Below are 18,199 nucleotides of genomic sequence, written 5' to 3'. Positions count from 1 at the left end.
TTATGTCTGAAAAAGTCTGTTTCCATGCTTGTTGCATAGTTTGTTTGTCTCCGTATCATGTTAGAATTGTTGACTCCTGGTGTATGTTCTGTAGTTCATTGTCCCCATGGTCTGTACAGGACAGTAAGGGATGTGTCCTGTGTTTGGTGTTGATACTGTTTGACCCCAAATTAAACATTTCTGCCATTTTGCCCCTCAATGATTGTTCCATCAGAAGCACAACAGTCTGCCTTCACCAACAAGGACTCTGTACAGAAAGAGGTGAAAGCTACTCTCTCCCAGAAAGCCACTCTGAGCTGTGAGGTGTCTGATACCAAGGCAGAGGTGAAATGGTACAAGGATGGCAAGCTGCTGACTTCCAGTAAGACCGTCTCCATGGAGACAAAGGGCAAGACTCGTCAGCTGGTGATAGAGAAGGTGGAGAAGAAGGATGGTGGAGAGTACACCTGTGAGGTGGGAACAGAAAAGCTGGCCTACAAGATACACGTGACTGGAGGTAAGGAGTTCTTTTTTAGTTTCATGCCCTCTGTGATGCCATTTAGGCTTTGGTTGCTGGAATGGTTGCCCATTTGTCTGTCCTACGATTCAAGTTGTATTATTCTTATTTCAAGAAGAGATTTACAGCACCTAGGTCTGAGGAGATGTTATGGGGCACACACAGTTACATTTTCAGTTCTGTTTTTATCTTACAAACTTACAGCTATTTTGTTATTTTCAAAGTGTAATTGGGACCATAGAATTTGTAAGTTCTATCTTACAAACAGAAAGGTTTGGGGAGTTTTTTAATTGGTTGTTTTGATTCCTCACAACAATGTCCTTTTAATAGTGTGTCTTGTTTGACTGATGTTGCTCATGGGGATATCTGAGTGCTCTGTTTCCTTGTTTGTTGTTCTGGTGTGTGTGTGTGTGTGTCCGTCTCCATAAAACATTTGAATTTCCAATGGTTGACTTTGGAAGGCGGCTCAATGTCCAATACCTCCCGTATTTGTCCAGTCTACAGATATGGTTCCTGTTTTGATGTTATATTGAGTGGAAGGTTTTTAATTTCCATCATATCCTTCAATGGTTCCTCCTTCAGAAACTCAGGCTGCCTTCTATAACAAGGAGTCTGTACAGAAGGAGGTGAAAGCTACTCTCTCCCAGAAAGCCACTCTGAGCTGTGAGGTGTCTGATACCAAGACAGAGGTGAAATGGTACAAGGATGGCAAGCTGCTGACTTCCAGTGAGACAGTCCACATGGAAACTAATGGCAAGACTCGTCAGCTGGTGATAGAGAAGGTGGAGAAGAAGGATGCTGGAGAGTACACATGTGAGGTTGGAGCAGAGAAACTGGCCTTCAGGATTCAGACGGCAGGTATGGACATATAAAGCCGCTGTCTATTATTGTTCCCCAGAAGGCTTTGGAGGCTAAATAGTTGTCAATATACACTGAGTGTACAAAGCATTAGGAACACCTGCTCGTTCCATGACGTAGACTGACCAGGTGAATCCAGGTGAACGCTATGATCCCTTATTGACGTCACTTCAATCAGTGTCGTTGAAGGGGAGGGGACATGTTAAAGAAGGATTTTTAAGCCTTGAGACAACTGAGACATGGATTGTGTATGTGTGCCATTCAGCGGTTGAATGGACAAGACAAAATATTTAAGTGCCTTTGATTGGGGTATGGTGGTAGGTGCCAGACGCACCGGTTTAAGTGTATCAAGAACTGCAATGCTGCTGGGTTTTTCACGCTCAACAGTTTCCTGTGGGTATCAAGAATGGTCCACCACCCAAAGGACATCCAGCCGACTTGACACAACTGTGGGAAGCCTTGGAGTCAACAATGGGCCAGCATCCCTATGGAACGCATTGAGGCTGTTCTGAGGGCAAAAGTGGGTGCAACTCAATATTAGGAAGGTGTTCCTAATGTTTTGTACACTCAGTGTATGTGTTCTCTACATTGCCTATAAATGTTTTCCCTAAAGAAAAGAGATCTTATACTGTTGTGTTGTTTGATTGTCTTGAAATGTATTTTTTGCTTCATTGTCTTCCGCTTTAGAAATGCAGATGGTTAATTTATCTCGCAATTGTATCTCTTTATGTCCCCCGGGTCTGTTGTGTGTAAGACATGGTATCTGGTTTGGTTGTTGGGATTATTTGACCTTGAATTTAATGTTTCTGGTACTGCCATGCATCTCCATGATTGTTTTCTCAGAAACTCAAGCGGCTTTCTCCAACAAGGAGTCTGTACAGAAGGAGGTGAAAGCTACTCTCTCCCAGAAAGCCACTCTGAGCTGTGAGGTGTCCGACACCAAGACGGAGGTGAAATGGTACAAGGGCGGCAAGCTGCTGACAACCAGCAAGACAGTCCACATGGAGACAAAGGACAAGACTCGTCAGCTGGTGTTGGACATTGTGGAGAAGAAGGATGCTGGCGAGTACACCTGTGAGGTTGGAGCAGAGAAAGTGGCCTTTAAGATACAGGTGGCAGGTAGGGACAATATGAGAGCTGGCTGTCTATTGATGTTTCTCTCAAGGTTTTGGTGGGTGAATGGTTGTGAATATACCGTGTGTGTTCTACATTGTCACCGTGTGTTTTCTCCCAAGCAAAGGGATGTTATACCGTTGTCTATTATGATTGTTTTGTTCATGTTGATATAAGATTTGTCTGCTTTTGTTGGTTGAAATGTCTTTGTCTCATAATGCTTGAGAAATGCTGATTTTTAACTTACTCTGGCAATACCACTTGATGTCTCCTTTGTCTGTCACGTACAAGATTATGTTAATGGTTTCTGATTTGGGGTGGGGATTGTTTTACCCTGAATTGGGGGTTTCTGATTTTACCATACCCTTAATTGATCCCCATTCAGAGGTCCAGGCAGCCTTCAACAACAAGGAGTCTGTACAGAAGGAGGTGAAAGCTACTCTTTCCCAGAAAGCCACTCTGAGCTGTGAGGTGTCTGATACCAAGACAGAGGTGAAATGGTACAAGGATGGCAAGCTGCTGACTTCCAGTAAGACCGTCCAGATGGAAACTAAGGGCAAGACTCGTCAGCTGGTGATAGAGAAGGTGGAGAAGAAGGATGCTGGAGAGTACACCTGTGAGGTTGGAGCAGAGAAACTGGCCTTCAGGATACAGGTGGCAGGTATGGATGATATGAAAGCTGGTTGTCTATATTGATATCTCTCTCAAGGCTTTGGATGCTGAATGCCCCCCCCCCCAAAAAATGTTATATACAAAAGCCGATGTTCTCTGAATGTCTGTTTTTGTTGTAGATTTCTGTCTCTCGGGTTGCATATTTGTGTCTATCTAAAACTATATTTGAATTGCTGGTTATTGACTCCCAGTCCCATGTATATCCCATGTAGAGATATTCATCCTGTATTTTTTGTGTTCTACCCTAAATGAAGGGTTTCTAATATTACTGTGCCATTTCATGATTTCTCCTTCAGAGACTACCTTCTCCAACAAGGAGTCTGTACAGAAGGAGGTGAAAGCTACTCTCTCCCAGAAAGCCACTCTGAGCTGTGAGGTGTCTGATACCGAGACAGAGGTGAAATGGTACAAGGATGGCAAGCTGCTGACTTCCAGTAAGACAGTCTCCTTGGAGACAAAGGGCAAGACTCGTCAGCTGGTGATAGAGAAGGTGGAGAAGAAGGATGCTGGAGAGTACACCTGTGAGGTTGGAGCGGAGAAGTTGGCCTTCAAGATAGAGGTGGCAGGTAGGATGTCATTGACTTTCAACAATATTTGTTGTACCCAAATCTCTTTGCTATCACCTCTATACTAACAAGTTCTCTCTTTTGTTTCTAGAATCCTCTGCCAAGTTTAAAAAAACTGCAGTGAAGAGTGCATGCAGTGTTCAAGCAAGTGAGAAGATTGTTTTGACCACTGAGTTGACTTCGGAGAGTGCCAGCGTTAAGTGGTTCAGGGACGGTGTGGAGTTGAAGGAGAGCTCTAAGTATGACATGAAGAGAGAGGGACATTCTCATACCCTGATTGTGAAGTCCACTGAAGTCAAAGACAGTGGCACCTACTCTTGCCACACTGCTGACGACAAGCTTGAGTTCAAAGTTCAAGTCAAAGGTTAGTTTGCTTTTCATTCGTCAGAACAAATGATTGACGGGCTAGTGTTGTATGTTTCTGTGAGCATAGTCAATACCTATGAAGATCCTATATATTCCATTTAGCTATTGAAATGCTGGCCATGTTTCTCTTCAGACTCACCGCTGAAGTTTGTGGTGCAGTTGCAGCCTGTAGCCACAGAGCTGGGTGGTACACTGACACTGACCTGTGAAATGAACCGAGCCTTAGGGGACGTGCTCTGGCGCCACAACAGCTGTGAGGTCAAACCCGGCGGCAGGTTCTGTGTCAGCACTGATGGTCCCAAGCGGGTCCTTACTGTGACAGGAATGGCAAAAGAGGATGAGGGAGAATACAGCTGTGAATGCAAAGATGATAAGACCTCCGCCAAGGTCTCCACCAAAGGTAGCTGAGGCTTTGTTTTCATTAGATTTACAACTTGGTCACTGACTACTACAAGATGTAGTTACAGACATATACAAGATACAGCATACAGTAGTTACAGACATACAGTCAAACGCACTAGATGTTAAGCCATTCATTTCCATATTAACACATTTTCTGTGTTCCTGAGTCTAATTATGTCTCCAAGTAATCTATTATTTTCTGTCCTTTTCAGCACCCAGACTGGTGAAGCTGACTTCCAAGCTGAGCAACGTCGCTGCTGTGGAGGGGAAGGAGGCCATCTTCAAGTGTAGTGTCACCCCAGCTGACGTCAACGTGAAATGGTTCTGCAACAACGTGCCCATCACTGCTGGGCCCAAATATAAGATTGAGCATGGGGGCACCAGCCACTCCCTCACCGTCACCTCAGTCAGTCAGGATGATGCTCAAGAGATCAGCATTGATGCAGAGGGCAAAACCTGCAGTGCTACCCTCCAAGTGCAACGTAAGAACCAACCTCCATTCGCTTTAAAGTTGCACTATGGAGAAATAACTCCTGTTTGCTAAAATTCGAATAGTTTGCCGAATTTCAGTTTTTTGTGACCAAAAGAGCAAGTATAGTGTAGAGAATCATTTTACCATCTAAACCACTGTGAAATATCTTTTCCATAACCAAAAATGTAGTATTTTCAACTGTTTGAAGCTGGTGTACAAAACCAGAAGTAAAAGATGCAAAAGCTAAACTTAAGAGCGAGAAGCATAGAAACGGAACAGATGTACTGCTTCTTGGACTTGCTTTCAATGAGAATGACATCTATAATGCACATTTCTATGTGAATTTGGTCAGGTTGCCCAAAAGTTACATATTGCAGCTTTAACACTTACCTGGCAATTTTGCTTAGAAGGGCTACAGTTTTCGGAAAGGAATTCTAATATCTGTGTTTTCTTTGTGCCCTGGCAGTGGAGCCGGTGATGTTCAAGAAGAAGCTGGAGAATGTGATGGCGGTGGAGGAACAGAAGGAGGTGAAGCTGGAGGTAGAGCTGAGTAAGCCCTCTAAAGAGGTCAGGTGGATGAAGAACAGCGTGGTGCTACAGCCTGGAGGCAACATGGAGATCAGGGTGGACGGAGCCAAGCAGACCCTGGTCTTTAAGAGTGTGACTACGGCAGACCGTGGTTACTACTCCTGTGAGACCCTGGACGACAAGACCCAGGCCAAACTCACAGTGGATGGTAAGAAAGAATGGTGTCCTATTTACAGCTGCGGTAGTTTTATGGTTATGTAGAGTATCTACAGAAACTATTCACACCCCTTGACTTTTTTCACATTTTATTGTGTTACAGCCTGCATTTTAAATGTATTAGATTTTGGTCACTGGCCTACACACAATAACCTGTAATGTAATATATATATAAATTGACAAATTAATAAAAAATTAATTAATTAAACATTAAAAGCTGAAATGTCTTGAGTCAATAAGTATTCAACCCCTTTGTTATGGTAAGCCTAAATAAGTAAAAATTTGCTTAAAAAGTCACATAAGTTGCATGGACTCACTATGTGGGCGGCAGGGTAGCCTAGTGGTTAGAGCGTTGGACTAGAAACCGGAAGGTTGCAAGTTCAAACCCCCCAAACCTCTGCGCCTGAACAGGCAGTTAACCCACTGTTCCTAGGCTGTCATTGACAATAAGAATTTGTTCTTAACTGACTTGCCAAGTTAAATATAAGTGTTTAAAACCACTTTAGAATAGGGGGCAGTATTTTCACGTCCGGAGGAAAAGCGTGCCCAAAGTAAACTGCCTGCTACTCAGGCCCAGAAGCTAGGATATGCAATTGGTAGATTTGGATAGAAAACACTCTAAAGTTTCAAAACTGTTAAAATAATGTCTGAGTATAACAGAACATATTTGGCAGGCGAAACCCCGAGATCAAACCATCCAGGAATTTTTCTATTTTCTATTGTATGTTGTTTCTATTTTTCTATTGTATTCTATTCTATTTTTCTATGGGAAACTAGATTTATGAGGCGCCTGGTTGCAGTTCCTATGGCTTCCAGCGGAACGTCTAGCCGTAACAGGTTTGATTTTTGAATGACTACATTTCTAGCTCACACATACGTATGTATGGTCCCTCAGTCAAACAGTGAATTTCAAACACAGATTCAACCACAAAGACCAGCGAGATTTTACAATCCTTCGTAAAGGTCACCTATTGGTAGATGTGTAAAATTTAAAAAAGCAGACATTGAATATATCCATCTGAGCGTGGTAAAGTTATTATTTATGCTTTGGATGGTGTATCAATACACCCAATCACGACAAAGATACAGCCCTCCTTCCTAACTCAGTTACCGGAGAGGAAGGAAACCGCTCAGGGATTTCACCATTAGGCCAGTAACTGTGATAGAAAAAAAAACTGAGGATGGATCAACATTGTAGTTACTCCACAATACTAACCTAATTGACAGAGTAAAAAGAAGGAAGCCTGTACAGAATAAAAATATTCAAAAAAATGCATCGTGTTTGCAACAAGGCACTATAGTAATAATGCAAATATTGTGGCAAAGCAGTAAACTTAGAAAGTGTAATGTTTGGGTAAAATCCAACACATCACATTACTGAGTACCACTCTCCATATTTTCAAACATAGTGGTAGCTGCATCATGTGCTTGTAATCATTAAGGACTGGGGAGTTTCAGTATGAAAAATAAACAGAATTGAGCTAACCACAGGCAAAATCCTAGATAACCTGGTTGAGTCTGCTTTCCACCAGACACTAGGAGATGATTTCACCTTTCAGCAGGGCACAAGGCCTAAACTGGAGTTGCTTACCAAGAAGACAGAGAATGTTCCTGAGTGGCCGAGTTAATGGTTTGATTTAAATCTTCTTGAAAGACCTGAAAATGGTTGTCTACGACCAATTTGACAGAGCTTGAAGAAATTTGACAAGAATAATGGCCAAATGTTGCACAATCCAGGTGTGGAACCAGAGTGTGAATTACACCATGACATTGGTGGGGGGGGGGCTGAAAATTCGGGACACCTGAAATGGGTCTGAAACTGTCTCGGTGAAAGAACACCCTGACACACTGCCAATTTACTAGGCTAGGCTACAATGTGTCATACCATAAACTTCAAATACGCCTACCATTAGAAAGTGACGTAGTGTAATTTTTACATTTTTATTATAGGTGAGTAAACTCTGATTGCCGGTCGCGGTGAAAAAAGTCACTCTCCCTATGCTTTTAATGCATTACATTTTTTTTAAAGGGTAAACGGTGTTTACTTGCGTTTACCCTCCACTAGGCCTACACCACAGCCTGTAGCCTACCCTCTCAGCCAACGCAATTTTAAACACATGACCACACGCAGAACAGGTAGCCTACATTCAATATAATACATAAGTTGAATCAAAACATGTTTTACACGCTAGTTCACGAGTTGTCCATAATTCATGAGTTAATGCTTGGAGTCTTCACAGATCGTGTGTCACGGTCGTTTGTAGAATTAACGGACCAAGGCGCAGCATGCATAGAGTTCCACATGTTCAATTAAAGAAACTCACCAAAACAATACAGAACCAAAACGAAATGTGAAGTCAAATGCAGTGCACACTGGCAACTACACACAAACAAGATCCCACAAAAACCCAGTGGGAAAAGGCTGCCTAAATATGATCCCCAATCAGAGACAACGATAAACAGCTGCCTCTGATTGGGAACCATACCAGGCCAACATAGACATATAATAACCTAGATAACCCACCCTAGTCACACCCCGACCTATCCAACATAGAGAATAAAAGGCTCTCTATGGTCAGGGCGTGACATCGTGTGACATAAAACACAACCTTTCTTTCCTTACATTTATGACTGTCACGTTCTGACCTTAGTTCTTTTGTTATGTCTTTGTTTTAGTATGGTCAGGGCGTGAGTTGGGTGGGTTGTCTATGTTTGTTTTTCTATGAGTTGGTATTTCTGTGTTTGGCCTGGTATGGTTCTCAATCAGAGGCAGCTGGTAATCGTTGTTCCTGATTGAGAATTAGCATTATTTAGAGACCCCACCCAAAGTCTGACTTTTGTTGCATTTAGAGGAGCTAACGTCTCATTCGGGGTAGCTGAGGCCCCCCTGGTTCACCTGTCATTTATACAGTGTGAACGCTCTTAGAGACTTACCCAGAAAGACTCACATGTAACAACTACCAAAGGTGATTCTAACAGCACCGGACGTGCTACATTGTCATGCCGCTGCTCCCGTTTCAACTGTTCTGCCTGTGGCTATTGAACCCTGACCTGTTCAACAGACGTGCTCCCCTTTTTCGTCCCTCTCTCTCCCTCTCTCTAGCTCTCCCTCCCTCTCTACTGCACCTGCTCTCTCGACCTCTGAATGCTCGGCTATGAAAAGCCAACTGACATTTACTCCTGAGGTGCTGACCTGTTGCACCCTCTACAACCACTGTGATTATTGTTTGACCCTGCTGGTCATCTATGAACGTTTGAACATCTTGAAGAACAATCTGGCCTTAATGACCATGTACTCTTATAATCTCCACCCGGCACAGCCATAAGAGGACTGGTCACCCCTTAGAACCTGCTTCCTCTCTAGGTTTCTTCCTAGGTTCCTGCCTTTCTAGGGAGTTTTTCCTTGCCACTGTGGTTCTACTGGAAATCTACATTGCTTGTTTTTTGGGGTTTTAGACTGGGTATCTGCTGATGTAAAAAAAGGGCTTTATAAATGCATGATTTTTTAACATGTATTGACTCAGGCGGTTAAACACATTTTAGAATTTTTATTCCACTTTGACATTACAGAGTATTTTAGTAGATTGTTGACAAAAGAGTGACAATTAAATCCCTTTTAATCCCACAACAAAATGTGGAAAATGTCAAGGGGCGTGAATACTTTGATGGCACTGTACAGTATACAGTAACTAGCCCCTATTGAGTATAATAACAGTATTCTCTAATATTCCTTGTAGTTTGATAGAACATTTGACCCCCACCCAGATACTCAGACTATTTATATCTACAGTTTCAGTGCCAAGAAGAGATGTACAGGACACTTACTGATGATGCTGTGTAACCTAGAATTCTATGCATATTCCAGCACACCTAAACGTTCCCTCTGTCTGTGTTTCACAGTGAAGAAGATTGAGGTGGTGAACGGCCTGCTGCCGGAGGTCAAGGCCCATGAGAAGGAGACAGTGACCCTTGAGGTGGAGCTCAGCCAGGCTGACGTGGAGGGCTCCTGGACCAGGGACAGCGTCAAGCTCAAGGCAGGGTCACACTGCCGCATCACGGCCCTGGGAAAGAAGCACGCCCTCACACTATCCCAAATTAAGATGGAGGACGCAGGAACAATTGCTTTCCAAGCAGAGGGAGTCAAAACTTCTGCCAAACTCATTGTTACAGGTAGGTTATATCCATTTTCGACGAACAGTAAACTATTCATCGAGTTGAGTGCTAATTGAGGTGGCAGCTGTTATTTGAAGGTTGTGCTTATTGGTGTTGGGGTTTTTATAGAACCTGCGGCTATGATCTCTAAACCCATGGAGGATGTCAAAGCCCCAGAGAAGGAGAAGGCTACGCTTGAGTGTGAGGTGTCCAGAACTAATGCTGAGGTCAAGTGGTTCAAGGTGAGAAAACATATTCCAGTAAATCATGGAACTGTAGTCGTCAGCAATTTTATTTGCATAATTGTGCATACAATTAAATCATTTTTACTGTTTCTTAGGGTGACTTGGAACTGAAACCAGGAAAGAACTTTCGCATCCACTCCCAGGGGCGCACACGCAGCCTGCTAATCCACAAATGTTCCCAAGAGGATGAGGGCACATACGTCTGCCAAACGTCTGATGACAACACATCAGCTAAACTCACTATTCACGGTATGAGTCCCCGCATGTTATTCATACGATACAATACACTGTATATTATGCAATCCAATGATACTGATTGCGTAATAAAATCGAATCATGCTATAGGCTTGTCAAGGATAGTTGTACAGTAGTTTGTTGTACAGGTAGTTAAAAGTAGTGCATGTCACACATTGAAATAACAGACCTTCTTCTTACCAGATACGGTGGGGTCCGATCTTATTGACAGACTTGATAAAGATGAGCAAAATGGACTGTATGAAATAAATCATTTAATTGTATGCTCCAAAAAAATGAAATTATATTAATTTATACGAATACAATTGCTTAGAGAAATGTATTTTGTTTGGCAAGTGAATTAAAACAAATCTCATAAAGGTGGGGGTTAAAATTATTGACACCCCTTTTTTCAATAACTGTCAATGCCTCACCTTGCGAGGATAACGGCACGGAAGCTTGTTCAAAATTGTTTCCATGAGAATACATTGACAGGGATCTTAGACATATTCCTCCATGCAGAATCCTTCCAAATAAAAAAAGGATATCAAGGACCTAGAACGATTCTGTACGTAGGAATTGTCTATGATCCCTTACAATTGAGAAATAATGTGACTAAACTGAATACAAAGAAGAACAAACTAGTGTGTCTAAGGAATGCGGATGACTCAACACTATACATGTCAGCTACTACAGCGACTGAAATTGCGCAAGTTGAGGTGTCTAAACTGCTTGGAGTAACCCTGGATTGTAAACTGTCATGGTCAAAACATGTTGATACAGCAGTAGCTTAGATGGGGAGAAGTCTGTCCATAATAAAGCACTGCTCTGCCTTCTTATCAACACTATCAACAAGGCAGGTCCTACAGGCCATAATTTTGTCGCACTTGGCACCTGCCACAGAGGGACCTCGGAAAATTACAATTGGCTCAGAACAGGGCAGCACTGCTGGACCTGAGATGTACACAGAGATCTAACATTGAATAATATGCATGTCAATCTCTCATGGCTCAAAAAGTGGAGAAGAGATTGACTTCATCACTACTTGTTTTTGTAAGAAGTGTTGACAAGCTGAATGCACCGAGCTGTCTGTTTAAACTACTAACACGCAGCTCGGACACCCATGCATACCCCCCAAGACATGTCACCAAAGGTCTCGTCACAATCCTCAAGTCCAGAACAGACTATGGGAGGTGCACATTACTACATAACGCAATGACTACATGGAACTCTATTTCACATCAGGTAACTGATGCAAGCAGTAGAATCAGATTAAAAAAACAGATAAAAATACGCCTTATGCAACAGCGGAGACTGTGAAGAGACACACACACAGGTACAGACACGCATACGCACACACGCGTGTGTCTGTACCTACAACAGTATATTGTAATATTGGTGTATGGTGGTATTATACATTTTGTATTGTAGATATGTGGTGGTGAAATAATGTTATATGATGTACTATTTAATCTTTTGTTTTATGTGTGATAAGTGCCTTAATGTGTTTGGACCCCAGGAAGAGTAGCTGCTGCCTTGGCAGCAGCTAATGGGGATCCCTAATTAATACAAATCCAATGTGTTCTTCAACTCATAAAAAGGCTCAGTGCTGTTATCCTTGCAAGGTGAGGAATTGAAAACACATGTCAATAATTTTGACCTCTAACTTTTTGCAAAAAATATATATTACTTGTTAAACAAAATCTCTTTGTCTGAGCAATTGTATTAGTATAAAATAATATAATTTCCCCATTTTTTTTCAGGCTCCAATATAGCACAGTATTTCAATTATTTATTTTATGCAGTCATTTTTGCTCATCTTTATCAAGGGTGTGAATAATTTCAGACCCCACTCTACATAGCTAAAAATCAATGTAAAAGAACGGCCATACTCCATTCAGCATTAGATATGCTGAAGACTTTCTAATGTCTCTTTTTATTGTCTCTTGTGCTCCTCGCTCCACAGCCCGAGACATTAAAATAGTGAAGAGGCTTGAGGACGTGGAGGTGATGGAGAAGGAGAGCGCTTCGTTCTTCTGTGAGATCTCTCACGATGAAGTGGACTGCCAGTGGTTCAAAGGCGACACCAAACTCAAAGTCGGTGACAACATCAAGATGAGACAAGAGGGTGAGGAGAATACATACATTTGCCATACTTTCCAAATACATGTTTAGATGTCCATATTTGTGAGAAACACAAATGTACTATTTCAGTGTTTTAACATTCGGTACTGTTCTTATAAGTTGCCTTCTTTCAATTAAAGGTAAAATCTATGTGCTGCTGTTTAAGTCGGTGACCCCAGAAGACATTGCTGAGATTAAATTCACAGCTGAAAAGGCTTCTTCAACAGCCAAACTGACAGTGAAAGGTAAAGTCTATTTCCAGCATGCTTTCCCTATAGCATGGTATTTATGGCATGATATGCTAAGCAACATAGGATATAATAACATATTCAGGTCAGCACATCACAACATAAGGGTATGTAACAAATTCAACGAATTCACAAGCACTCATTAAACATGCCAATGGTGAATGCAGTTCCCGATCCATAACTCAAATCTGAAAAATATTATGTCAACTGATCCAGTTAGTCAATTGCTCAGCCGGTCAGCCTGTCCTCTGTGTCTTCAGAGTTATTTCCCTGAGGTTTATTTTGGTTCAGCAGCCAAACGTCTGTGGAGATGATACTGCATTGGCCTCTTTTAGACTGGACTATTGGTGTTTTGTATCCCCGGCCAGAGTGCTACTTCCTTAACGATTTGTAGTGGTTTCCCTGGGAATCCATGGTGCTGTCTTTCTTTGACGCATGGCTGCTATACATCTGGGGAACCTGAACCACAGAACCTAGATCCTGGGGTGACCTGACTACCCTCGGGAACTGTCTCTCGTGTTGTTCATGGCGATCCCTCTGTACCAGGCCAGGAATGAGAAGGCCATGCAGTGGCTATCTGAGCCCCTCAGGATGTTGGAGTTGATGGAAGAAGGCACACGATAAATCACTGTTCCTTGGGAGAGCCTGTGGATGTGAATAGCACAGGGAGATGTGGAGTTGTTTTCTTTGGCGTACTGACCCCTGTTGAGTACTTTCTGTTCCCTGTCTTAGTTTAGTTGCTACTTACTGCTTTGATGTGTGGTAGTGTTTTGATATGTTTCTTTGGTACTGCTAAGTATGGCTTCCTTGTATTGATACGGTTGTTATTGTTACTGTAGAGCTCCCTGTCCAGTTTGTGAAGAAGCTCAGGGATAAGTTAGCCTTGTATACACACCGTGGGTTCTTGGAATGCCAAGTGTCCCGGGCCAGCGCCAAGGTCAAGTGGTACAAGAACAAGAAGGAGATCAAGCCCAGCAAGAAGCACGAGATCAGCAGCGAGGGTATATACCGCAAACTCACCATAAACGACGTGGGCTCGGATGATGAGGATACTTACACCTGTGACGCCATCGACGACAAGACATCCTGTAAACTTCTTGTGGAAGGTAACAGGAGAAAATCCAGGACTGTGTCTATTGTAAACATGTAAGAATTTTCTATGAAGTGTATTTTTATAAAGTATGATGTGGCTTTATCAAAATATACTTCCGAATCTCTTTTAGCACATATCAACACTTCAGGACACAGGACTACCAGTCAATGAGTGAATGGAAATAGCACTCTTAACAGATCCCTAAAGAGTGCAATTAAGAGTGATTTTTACCTCAAGTATGACCTAAACACTCGGTGTCTGTGGTCCCTCTAGAGCAGGCCATCAGCGTCGTACGGGAGCTAAGTGCCGTGGAAGTGACCGAGCCCTTTGCCGCCTTCTTCGAGGTGGAGATCAACATCGACTCAGTCAAGCCCCCCAAGTGGACCCTGAATGGTGTGGCCGTGCAGGAGAGCGCTGACGTGGAGATGGAGAAGGAGGGCTCCATGCACCGCCTCACCTTCAAGAAGACCAAGGCCTCCATGACAGGACCTGTCCAGTTCATGGCTGGCAAGAGCAAGTCTGTGGCCCAGCTTACTGTCAAAGGTCAGAGGCTTCTTCATACACAGAGCGTGGAACCAAATGGTTATGTCAGACTACCATGTTCTCAGTGGGTATAGCTGGTTGAAATGACGTTCTCATAACCAGATTAAAGTGGGTTAGGAGCATGCTATATGACTTGCCTATGATCAGAGCTGTTTGTTCTTCTTATTCTCTCAACTACAGAGCGTCCTCTTGAGGTGGTAGAGCCCATTAAAGATGTGACAGTCAAGGAGAAGGGCTCAGCCACTCTGAGCTGCAAGTTCTCCGCCACACCCAAAGAGGTGAGCTGGTTCAAAGGGCAAACCCTCCTGGGTGCTTCAGACAAGTACAGCCTGAAACAGGACGCTGTGAGGGCTCAGCTGACCATCCAGAAGCTGACTGGGGAAGACACTGGGGACTACCGCTGTCAGTCGGCTGCTGCCGAGACCAAAGCCACTCTCACTGTAGAGGGTACGTTTTGTATCAGATTTTGGTGTTGATTTGACTTCAATGCTGATTGCTTTGCTGAGCGTTGATGGTTCAAATGAGATGTGTGCTGTGGGTTATTGCAGTTCGGAAAGTGGAGATCACCAAACACCTGGTGGACACAGAGGTGGACGAGGACAGTGATGCAGTGTTCATTTGTGAGATCAACTACACTGATGAGGAGGTGCAATGGCTACTCAATGAAAAAGCACTCTTCTCCAACGAGGTCAACACCATCACACACGTGGGCAAAGTGCACACGCTCACACTCAAGAATCTGGCACCTGAGGATGGGGGCACCATCATCTTCAAGGTCAGGGAAATCAAGGAGGGCGTGACCCTAAAAGTCAAAGGTAAAGACTCATGAGCTAATTTGGTCCAAGTGAAAATACTGTAGTGTAGAAGTGGGACTAAAGAATATGTTAAACATCTTTAACTGGTGCTTGTGATCTCCATTTGCATTCCTCCAGAGAAGCGTGCAGTGTTCCTCAAGTCTCTGGATGACGTGGTGGGAGAGGTGAAAGGTATGATCACCCTGGCGTGTGAGGCCTCCAAGCCCAGGGTCTCCCCCACCTGGAGGAAAGATGGTACGCTCCTGACCACTGACTCTAAGTATGAGGTCCTGCACACAGGCAAGTCCCTGGGTCTGATCATCAAGGATGTTACCAAGGAAGACGCAGGGGAGTACAGCTGCGACCTGGGTACTGAGCTTTCCAAGTCAAAGGTCACTGTGAGAGGTGTGTATGACAAAGCTGCATAACTTGCAAACAAATTAGTAGTGTGCTGAGGCAGCAATTGTGTCATCATGTCTTTGAAAGAAAAACTCCTCTCTCCTCCCTTTATGTAGACCTGAGCATAGGTATCACCAAACAGTTGAAGTCCGTGGAGGCGATGGAGGGAGAGACATGTAGCTTTCAGTGTATTCTGTCACGGGAAAGCACTGACGAGTGTTCCTGGACCTTGAATGGCCAGACCGTGGCTAACGGAGGACGCTTCCAGGTCTCCAGTACAGGTCGCAAGTACATGCTGGTTATCAAGGATGTGACGCCAGCCGATGCTGGTGAGGTGGTCTTCAACATAAAGAACCTGAACTCCAAGACTACCTTAGCTGTTGAAGGTCAGACATCTTTACCAGTTGAGGTTCTAACATCAATCTGCATGGGTTTTAGCGTTCATGGTTTTGAGACTTTAATCAACTGATCCCTGAGGTTATCGCAAAGTTGGGTATGTAGACCATTGAGAGAAAACATATCACATTTCTAAGTTTGTTTGTTGCATGTGATTGAAAGGAAATTGAGCCACTCTCAGAATTAAAATACATAATTGTGACTTGTTCCAGGCAAAGCTCAATCTGTATCACGGGAGCTGCAGAGCATTAGTGTAGTTTCAGGGGAGGATGCTGTGTTCATCTGTGAGGTCACACAGACCAGGGCCACCGTCCAGTGGGCCAAAGATGGGAAGGACATCAGGAAGAGTGAGAAGTATGAGATCAGTAAAGAGGAGAGGGTCATGAAGTTGACCGTCCACAGTGTCACTGTTCAGGACTCTGGGGAATATAGCTGTGAGGTCATCGGAGGGGCCACTACCAAGGCCAAGCTGGAGATCAAAGGTAAGTCTGACCAGTTCCCTTCACAGACACCTTCAATTGTTTAACGGTTGTTGATTACAGGATATTCATGTATCATTGACCACGAGCTACCACTTTTAAACTGTGACTGCTTTTTAATGTTAAATAACAAACAAAAAATGTTTCCTCTCCGACCTCAATGCTCTCTGCTGTGCTCCTACCTGAATGTACCTTTCCTCAGAGCCAGTCCACAAGTTTACCAAGGAGCTTAAGGACAGCGAGGTGGAGGAGGAGGGCTCAGTGACCCTGCAGTGTGAGACGGCCCAGCCTGCCTCCAAGGCCACCTGGTCCAAGGATGGCGTGGAGCTGAAGGCCGGGGGACGCTATGAGATGAGTCAGAAGGAGACCGTCCTCACCCTCACTATCAAACAGCTGGAGGAGAAAGACAGCGGCACTTACACCTGTGACGTGGGCACTGCCACGATGATGGCGAAGGTGACAGTCAAAGGTAAGACCTCTGTACAGTATAGATCTTTTCTTTATCGTGCTTACAATTACTATGAGATCACCAAACAGTTTATAGTGAATTGATATTACCTTAGACTGAAATTGTTGTATGGTTTTGCACATTCATACTGTATGTTGCTAACTTTTTTTTTATGTAGTAGTTACAGACACTGAAAATGAAAGATTTGCTGACATGTTGACTGCAGTGCATAGCAGGGCAGAGAGCTTTGAATTAATGTTGAGAATTTAGATGCTTCCGCAAAAATGTTTTGTGAGCGATTAGGTTGTCACTGTCAACTTTTATTGATCGGTACTTGAATAATACTAGGGGTTAAATGAGCAAGAGTTTGTTTTTGGTATCTTGGAGCTGACATTTTAACATCTAGTAAGATTGACTCTCCTGCTTGTCTTCTTGAACAGACAACATTCATATGATGCAACCGCATTGACTGAGCATGATTCATGTCCCTTTGTTTTGCCTTACTATATGCTGAATGTTTTAACATTTGGGAGATCATTCCTTCCTACTGTCTAATCCCATTCTGGTTGGTGGACAGGACACACATTATGCTCAGAACAGCATGTGCCCTTGTCTCTGCTTTCCGTCATGGTCTAAGATCTGTTTCATCCAGGTCGGACCGTGTTCATAGTGGAGCCACCCCAGGACGTTGAGTGTTTCAAGGGGGACCTGCCCTATCTGGCGCAGTGGTATCTAGACCAAATCCCTCTGCAGCCCACCCCCCTCAATGAGATCCAGGTATCTGAGGGGGGTTTCTACTCTCTCACCGTGAGTGAGCTGACACCTATGGACTCAGGCACCGTCTATGTGGTGATTGGGGATAAGAGAGCGATCGCTTCGCTAATGGTCAAAGGTAACTCCCATGGCCGGGGCCATGGTTCAAATTATATGGAGGCTAGAGGGGGCTGGGCACCCTCATAACAATCCTGCCCCACCGCCCCTGTCCTATCTAGCAGATCTATAGCTGTAGTAGATACCAGAGATGGAAGTGCATCACTGCATTTTCCCTCTTCTTTAGTTTCTCTGAAATTGAAATGATACTTGCTTGATCTTTTAACGTTCATCTAGACTTGTCGTTGCTGTGTGCATTGTCAAATGCACAATTTATGCAATATCATAAGTGACCACGGCTGGTGTCCTCGATGCCTGTGGCACCATTCATACCATCAGATCTCAGTCAACCATTCCGTAATGATCTTTGTTGGTCTTGTTCATCATTCTCTCATCTTTGGGTCTATCATCCTCAGAGTAAAGAGAGAAAGATTAGATTATTGAAGGATGCATACTTTATGTACAGCGGCATCCCTGATTCTTAG

The 18,199-nt window shown here is 43.6% G+C and overlaps 1 protein-coding gene across 9 annotated transcripts in view; it reads left to right on the top strand.

The window, feature by feature from the left end:
* Positions 1–18,199, top strand: part of obscnb (obscurin, cytoskeletal calmodulin and titin-interacting RhoGEF b) — a 104,000-nt gene that overhangs the window by 25,451 nt on the left and 60,350 nt on the right. For 8 of the 9 annotated variants that reach the window (XM_036966969.1, XM_036966970.1, XM_036966973.1 and 5 more), the window contains exons 14-35: positions 215–496; positions 1,079–1,354; positions 2,198–2,473; positions 2,853–3,128; positions 3,436–3,705; positions 3,797–4,069; positions 4,205–4,471; positions 4,686–4,955; positions 5,412–5,681; positions 9,590–9,859; positions 9,971–10,083; positions 10,182–10,335; positions 12,287–12,448; positions 12,585–12,689; positions 13,532–13,798; positions 14,059–14,328; positions 14,509–14,775; positions 14,877–15,143; positions 15,261–15,527; positions 15,638–15,907; positions 16,130–16,399; positions 16,599–16,865. In XM_036966969.1, coding sequence (XP_036822864.1) covers positions 215–496; positions 1,079–1,354; positions 2,198–2,473; positions 2,853–3,128; positions 3,436–3,705; positions 3,797–4,069; positions 4,205–4,471; positions 4,686–4,955; positions 5,412–5,681; positions 9,590–9,859; positions 9,971–10,083; positions 10,182–10,335; positions 12,287–12,448; positions 12,585–12,689; positions 13,532–13,798; positions 14,059–14,328; positions 14,509–14,775; positions 14,877–15,143; positions 15,261–15,527; positions 15,638–15,907; positions 16,130–16,399; positions 16,599–16,865 — 5,409 coding nt within the window. The remainder of the gene's footprint in view (positions 1–214; positions 497–1,078; positions 1,355–2,197; positions 2,474–2,852; positions 3,129–3,435; positions 3,706–3,796; positions 4,070–4,204; positions 4,472–4,685; positions 4,956–5,411; positions 5,682–9,589; positions 9,860–9,970; positions 10,084–10,181; positions 10,336–12,286; positions 12,449–12,584; positions 12,690–13,531; positions 13,799–14,058; positions 14,329–14,508; positions 14,776–14,876; positions 15,144–15,260; positions 15,528–15,637; positions 15,908–16,129; positions 16,400–16,598; positions 16,866–18,199) is intronic. The other variant, XM_036966966.1, reaches the window with a different exon arrangement.

This window comes from Oncorhynchus mykiss, chromosome 28, assembly GCF_013265735.2.
Source record: "Oncorhynchus mykiss isolate Arlee chromosome 28, USDA_OmykA_1.1, whole genome shotgun sequence".
Lineage (NCBI taxonomy): Eukaryota > Metazoa > Chordata > Actinopteri > Salmoniformes > Salmonidae > Oncorhynchus > Oncorhynchus mykiss.
This window is presented reverse-complemented; position numbering and strand designations above follow the sequence as displayed.